Here is a 7559-nt window from a genome sequence, read left to right as displayed (position 1 = left end):
GGCTCTGACTGCAGTGCTGAGAGGGACTCCTGCGGGAGAACGGGGTTGGGATGGGGGAGGCGCCCCACGGCAGCAGCTGCCGCTGGAGGACCAGAGTAGGAACGATACATGCTTTCACGTAAGAGTCTCCAAAAGCCGCCAGTGACACCGTAAAGAGTCGCCAGATTTGTCGCTAGTCGCTTTTTTTTTAAAATAGTCACTGGAGGGGTCTGAAAAGTCGCTAAATATAGCGACAAAGTCGCTGAGTTTGCAACACTGGCTCGCTCTGCCCTAATTTTTTTTTCTTACCCCGTTTCAGTCAAATGGCAGTGATGACGGCGGCGGCGGATGACGCATTAATCGCTCGACACAACTAATCGATAATGAAATTTGTTGCCAACGCTTTTAAAAGTCGATTTTTGTCCATTTTATTGATTCGTTGTTGCAGCCCTGTTTTCAATCGTACGCAGCCACAGCTCAGACTGCACAGCGAAACCGCAGGGTTTAAAAGTTCCCAGCTCGCCATGTTTGTTCTCACGCCTTGTGACTCGACGCTCTGATGTGATCTACCTGCTCACACTGTACGTTTAAAAACCAGGTGGGACTCAGCTCCGCAGTGAGATGGAGCTACTAGGACTTGTCTATCCGGAAGACAAACGACTAGAAGAGGAATATGAAGCTCACTAGAGTGAAACGCGCTGCCTTGGATATCTGTGAGATTTTGTGTTGAAAGCCTGTGAGGGACCAAACTTAAATAAGGACAAAAGGTGTTCAAAATTTGAAAAAGTGCTTTTATTTAATTGTGTCAAAAATGGTTAACAACAGCTCAAAAGCAATACAAAATAACTTAAATACAAAATAACATGAATCTGGGCCCAACTTAACTGAGGTCAACTGAGGATCCAACTCAAACAAAAACTAAAGGCTGCTTAAAAAGGGATGGAGTAACCCAAGTCTACCACATGAGGGAGGCACAACATAACAAAAGAACCAATAAATACAAAGTTAACCATTCTATGAAACGAATACAGCAAAACTAACTTTTACTTAGCAGAAACAATAAGTATTTCAGTGACAAACTAATTAAACTTGAAACAAGTCTCCCCCGTCAGTCTTTCAAAAATGGTACGCTCCAGATTTCCTCCTCCAGCTGGTTTGCATCAGCAGCTCCTCAAACAAAAGAACAAGTGTAAATAAACCATTCAGACGGACATTAACTAAAGTGTGCACCCATTAGAAAATACCTGTCTAAAAGAAACAACCAACTTAAACATAAACTGTAATATAATATAAAGCAAGAAAAAAAAATACTAAGACGATGTGGTGGTGGGAGGATCATCCACCACAAAGACATGGCTGAGGAAGTGTGGCTACTACGGTCTGTCAGTTTTACAGAAAGAACTCCATTTCGCTCGCCCCCGCCCCCACCCATGCAGCTCTTCTTTCATCTGAGAGGAAGAAGAAGAATCCTTGTTTTCCCACTGAGCAATTCCCCCATGACCACCTTACGACGGCCGACTGAATTTCAAACATGTTTGATTTTCTCCTAACCTTACGATTCCTGATAGGGAGGTGGTCATTAGAGGCTGATCGCCCCTCTTTACCCCCTCTACACGACACCACGCACCATCAGGCTCAAAGACGGCCACATCGAAAAAATCTTGCACGACTTGAGAAAATCAAAAATTTGTACAGTGTACGCCCGGCTTAACACGTCATGGAATAAAATCCTGCATGGTTTTAAAATCGGCAGGTCCCTTATTCAGATGATCCTCGGGGGTTAATGTGAGAAAATTAACAGGTCTTAATTCAACACGCCATGTTTGATAGATGAAGAATCCAGAGAAACATTCCAAAAAGTTTAAAAAAAATACAACAAATGACCTGATGACTGAGAATCTTCACTAGTGTGTCCCAAAAACACTGTGAAGCATGGAGCTGGAAGCATCATGCTCTGGAGACGCTTTCTGTGGGACAGGATGACTGATACCGTTTATTGGGAGATTTGAGGGAACGACCTCCTTCTTTCAGAGCGGTAAAGATGATTCCTCCATCATGATGAAGAGCTAAAGCTCAGCCAGGAGTGGCTCCGTAAGAAGCTCATCAGGTCTCTGCTGTGGCCTAGCCAGTCCCCAGACCTAAACTGTATAGATGATCTTTGGAGCTAAAACTGTTTCTCAGCGTATGAGAAACCTGGCGTATCTAGAGTAGATCTGTGTGGAGGAATGGGCCAGAATCCCTGCTGCAGTCTGATTAAACCTGGAGAAAAACTACAGGAAACGTTTGACCTCTAGTAGCAAACGAAGGCTACTCTACCGAATCTTTTCACAGCTGTTTAAATGCTTCTGTGCAGCATGTTTCTCACAGTGGACACCTAAAACATCAGAATCCTCCATGATTTGGAAGGTGGAGAACTCGCAGAATCACAGAATGTTCAAATAATTTTAAATATATTCCTTTTGTGATAAGTTGTATTTATGCATTTTATTCATTTTTGCAACATTATTTTCATGAATTTGTCTCTTTTATTTCTGTTAGCTGGACTGGGCTGCGTTTGGGGTGATGACTCTGCCTTCCATCGGGATTCCTCTGCTCCTCTGGTACTCCAGTAAGAGGAAATATGACTCTCCAAAAACCAAGAAGAACTAAGGACTGGTTCCCGGGGGGTGGGGGGGGGGACTCGAAGTAAAGGTGGTGATGGACAGTTACCAGGAAAAAACGATCCGAGGAGTGGAAACATGTCTACGGTTAGGTGGTCTGGATGGAAGAACTTGGGTTTCTACTTTTCCACTGATGTAAAATCATGTAATTGTTATGAATTTAATGTAATAATTCTGTTCAATTACAATAATTTTTTTTTTTATCTTCCGTTTCCGTTTACTGGAACAACAAAATAAGAGACTTTAATTTTTGCAGGATCACAGTCGGATGTCAGAGCTGCTGGCTTACTTTCCTGCAGCTTTTAGTGAGAAACGATGCAAACGCTGGAAGGATCATTTATGGTCCTGAAGGCTCAGGCAGGCAGAGGCCCGCTGGATTTAGTTTATTCTGAAAGATGGCGAATATCGCTTTTCTTTTTTTTTTAAACTTTAACAAATAAACTGATAAATGGATCGTTTACATTTTTAAGAAACATGAAAATGTGGCGAGGTAAATGGGGATTATTTGGGGTTAAAAGTGAAAAGGTCCGTCTATTTGTGGTTTATGTGTTTTCTTAAGTTTTTAATGGGGGGCTGTTGTCATGGTGACCACTGGATGAGCTTTTCTGGAAAAGAAAAAAAGCAGTTTAACAGGTTCAGGCTTCTAAGAATGGAGGGGCGGGGTTTGAGTCCAGAGGGCGAATGAGCTTCAGAGAATCACCTTCCTGTGCCGCAGGTCCTCAGGAAACAACCATCAGATGTTCCCAAAAAGTTCAAAACAATCCACTGTACTTCCTTTTCTAAGTTTGAAGATGTTTCGTTTCCCATCCAGGATTCTTTCTCAAATAGCACTGAGCTCCAAGCTTTATAAACAAAACTTTGCTTAGAAAACATGCAAAATGAACCAGAAGAACAGGTAACAAAGACGGTTCCTATAATCTGCAAGCTTCCTACTGTCTGAGGGTTTCCTTCCCAGGATGGAGTGCAGTATGCTGGTAAAGACCTGGATGCCTGAGAATCTTCACCAGCATAAACCATCGGGTCCGTTTCACGAAGCAGGTTCACCAAAAAAAGGGAAACTGAGTTTCCTGTTTCACAAAGAGTTTCCTCCACCTCTGATTCTGTTGCCATAGTAACCTTCTCCCCAGAGCTAACCTGGTCAGCAGCAGCTTTTCTTGAGTAAACTCTGTCTCCACTCTCCCTATAGGCAATTATGCTGTTTTATTTCCAGTTTTCTTCATAAATATCTCACTCGGTCTGTTAGCCTCATAAGGTTTTAAAAACAAACTTTGCAAATTTGAGGATCTTAATAAGAATGATCGGCATTAATTCAGAGAAATATTTATAGGGAGAGGATTCTACAACTCGGTGACAGGATATATTACTTTTTTGTGGTTTATATGAGCGAGATGCAGATCTTTTTATTTTTATTTATAGAACATGAACTACTGAAAATTTTCAGATTAAACAGATTTATTAATTCAGTGCTAGGAAAAGGAATCACATTCCTCTCCTTTGCAGCTCTTTCTCTTTAGCACATTCTCTTTCATTTGTTCTGCATTTCTTCATTAAAATCTCTAGTTCCATTGTGGTGAAATAGGCCCTTCCTGTTGCCTGTTGTCATGGTGACTTGTCGAGTCGTTGCTCCACTGATGACTTTTCATACGCACTTGTTTAACTCTATGTGCACCTAGTTAAAATTGATTGAACTCATTCACAGCAGCCGGTGTGAAACCGAACACTCAGAGTTCCTGACTTTAGGCTGGATCCATTTAGAGGATTTTAATCTGAGTTTGTTAAACCTGCTTCATGAAACGGACCCCAGATGTTTTCTCTGTTCCTAGTATAATGGGACTTCAACTGGAAATGGAAACCATCAATCCTGTATAGGCCTGCCATGGGGGGGTCAGGGTTTGGTACCAACAACCTTGTTTCTGCAAGGCAGCTGTGCTGCTGACGCCTCTGAATTCATTCCTTAGTGCTTCATCTACCTCCTGAAGCTCCTATGAGACAGACCTACAGAACACCATCCAATCAAAACGTCCGGGTTGATTCTGTGTGTTTTACTGATCCAGGTCCTCCTGGACTGAGTTTCTCAGAGCTTCCTGTTCTGGGTGGAGTCTCATGCTTGGTCATCATTCCTCCTACATCAGCCTCTCCTTGGCGTCCATGGAGGGCAGTCTGCTCCTCTGTCCGTAGAGAGGATTCATCTTTGGGTGTGGTTTCCAGCCTGTCTGGGATCCATGACACCAAGATGGTTGCTCTAGTTCTGTCTGATCAGACTGAGGATCATCAGCTCCTATTGGACGCCTCCTTCTCACTTCACCACACATAAAATAAGTTTAACTTTCTGGTAAATTCTCTGAGACTGAGAGCTGTAGGTCAGATGGGGTGAAATATTTCTTTAATGTTTGGTGAAGCTCCAGCAGGTAACTCTCCTCTCCCATCCTGACATCACTGCTTCTGGCTTTAGTTTCTTTCACACCAAACCCTCTTTGCCTTCATGACGCCTCATTAGTTTCTATGGGTTAAACTTTGGTCCATTACTGCATCAAGCAGAGAACCTGTTTTGTAAATGGAAATTGGAAGAATCATGTTATCAGTGAAGAATAATCTCAAAAGAATTTTTAAATCTTCATCTGAAAAAAAGAGGATTTTAGAAGAAAAAAAGTAAAATTTGAAAAACAAAAAAGGTTTTTGAATAAAACATTTTTCCAAAAAGGTAAAAAAATAAAAACGACCACTGGACTTTAATTCTAAGTTTGAAGACGTTTCTCTTTCTCAATTCAAAATGTCAGGAATAGTGTTGAGTTCCAGGCTTTATGCAGAAGCCCATCAAAGCCTTGTAATGGCTTAGAACAGGCGTCTTCAACGTTTTCAAAGCCAAGGACCCCCAAACTGATGGCGAGAAGGAGAGGGGACCCCCTAATTATATATATTGTATGAAATTGTGTTCTATCAAACTGGTCCTATAGTCACTCTATTACATATGGAGCCATGTAACGAAAGTAATTTCTCCCTGGGATTATTAAAGTATTTCTGATTCCTGGTTGATGGGACAGGTGTTGTGAATGAAACGGTGCCCAGCTTGAAAGAGCTCCTGTGTGTCGCTGAATGTGAGCATTGATGATTGAAAGACATCTGCCTCCATTTATCTGTTTACTACAGTGTGTTGAATTCATGTTAATGTGGATTTAAAGACATTTTAATTAGTGCAAAAAAAATGCAGGAGGGAATATAAAAAAAAGTAATCAACCAAGACTTTCGCGACCCCCATGCAGTACCTCTGCCGACCCCCTAGGGGTCGCGGACCCCCTGTTGAAGACCTCTGGCTTAGAAAACATGCTAATTGAACTGGTCCGCCACTTAGGAATGGGGGGTCGTTGAGGTGGCCGACCAGGCGAGATGTTTTGGTCCCATGCAGAGTGACGGGGGTTCGTTTTCAATTTGCATGTTTTCTAAGCCGTAACTTCTGTATAAAGCAAATCAAGGCTAATTCTGACATTTTAAATTGAAAAAGGTTCCTGGATGGAAGAGAAACGTCTTCAAACTTGGACACCAAGTCCAGTGGATTGTTTTTTAGAAAAATGTTTAATTCAAAAATCTTTTTTTTTATTTTAGTTTTTAATTTTTGCTCTGAAATCCTCTTTTTCAGATGAATTTTTAAAATTCATTTCATTGATCACGGTCTTTTCACTTTAAACCAAATAACAAACGTTGACCAGGATAATTCAAGCCAGCATCCATGTACACTGCAAAAAATTTAAATCTAAAGAAGTTATTTTTTTCTTAAATGCATTTTGTCTTGAATTGAGGAGGAAAGTGAGATTTCGGAATGGCCTGGATGACTGAGCATCTTCACCAGCGTAAGAAAAAGTCTGAAAAATATAACAAATAAAAACTTTCTGAAAATAATGAAATCAGTTACTCTCCAAACCTTTTCCGATTACAAAGATTTTCAAAGTTTCATTTTTGATTGCAGTTTTTTCTCATTTCAATTTATGAAAATTTTAAATCCCAATTTCCATTTACAAATATTGACAACAAACATCCATGTTCTCTTTGTCACAAGTATTGTCTCATTTAAAAAAGTACAGTCAAGTTAAAGAAATCCAGGCCTGTTGTCACTTATTGACTGATGAGTGAACCATAAAATATTTAATTTGCAACACAAACAAACAGACATTAGTGGTACTGTACTGGTTGGCGGGACTGGAAACCATTAATCCCATTCTGTTTATGTACAACCTTTAGTTAGTTTAGTTTAGTTCTGTCCTTGGCTGCTTAAATAAACAGAAAAAAAAAGAAACAAAATGTTTAAGCTTTAAAAAATATATGAAATGATTGAGCTTCTTTAAACATTTAAAACCGTTTAAGGCACATCATATAAACAGGTTTTTACAAATCCACTTGACAAATAAAACATTTAGAAAAGTCTCCCCCCGGATCTGAAAGTGTTTTAGGAAGGAAAAGGCTCGTCCATGTTGGACGCTGGACCCTTTCAGTCTGTGGCGCGTTCAGGAGGCCCTCAGGGATCCCGTGGAGCAGCGTGGACCTCGTGGCGCCTATCTAAGCCGTTCTATGAGCTGCTGCTGAGTCTCCGGCGCAGCAGCGAGGCGGGCCTGCTCTCCATATCCTCTGAGTCACTTTCACATTGTCTCTGTGGAAAAAAAAAAACAGTTTGATATTGTCAGAAGATCCGTGGTTTAAAAAAGAAGACTGATTACATGTCAGTAACTAATGGACAAAAAGCACAGACAGATATTTGATCCCTGATCAGTTAAAGGTGTAGAGGAGGATTTGCAAATATTTTAAAAGACCCGCCCTCTCCACTTTAAAAAAATGCACGTGCACAACCTGTGTTGGGGAGTAACGACGTTACGTAATTTAATTACAAAAAAAGAGTAACTGTAATTCGTTAAAGTTACAATGAGAAAATAT

The 7559-nt window shown here is 40.8% G+C and overlaps 2 protein-coding genes across 2 annotated transcripts in view; one reads left to right on the top strand and one right to left on the bottom strand.

Annotated features, from left to right (window-relative positions):
* ssr2 (signal sequence receptor, beta (translocon-associated protein beta)) overlaps positions 1–2841 on the top strand; it is a 4367-nt gene extending 1526 nt beyond the window's left edge. The window contains exon 4 of the mRNA XM_015397916.1: positions 2518–2841. Within this exon, the coding sequence (XP_015253402.1) occupies positions 2518–2628 (111 nt within the window). The 3' untranslated portion in view covers positions 2629–2841. The remainder of the gene's footprint in view (positions 1–2517) is intronic.
* A 3850-nt stretch (positions 2842–6691) lies between these two features.
* Positions 6692–7559, bottom strand: part of LOC107099688 (death-associated protein kinase 2-like) — a 43086-nt gene continuing 42218 nt past the window's right edge. The window contains exon 10 of the mRNA XM_015397914.1: positions 6692–7278. Coding sequence (XP_015253400.1) covers positions 7198–7278 — 81 coding nt within the window. The 3' untranslated portion in view covers positions 6692–7197. The remainder of the gene's footprint in view (positions 7279–7559) is intronic.

This window comes from Cyprinodon variegatus, unplaced genomic scaffold (assembly GCF_000732505.1).
Source record: "Cyprinodon variegatus isolate N-32 unplaced genomic scaffold, C_variegatus-1.0 Scaffold897, whole genome shotgun sequence".
NCBI classification, from domain to species: domain Eukaryota; kingdom Metazoa; phylum Chordata; class Actinopteri; order Cyprinodontiformes; family Cyprinodontidae; genus Cyprinodon; species Cyprinodon variegatus.
Note: the sequence above shows the minus strand (reverse complement) of the source record. Positions and strands in the feature narration are given on the sequence as shown.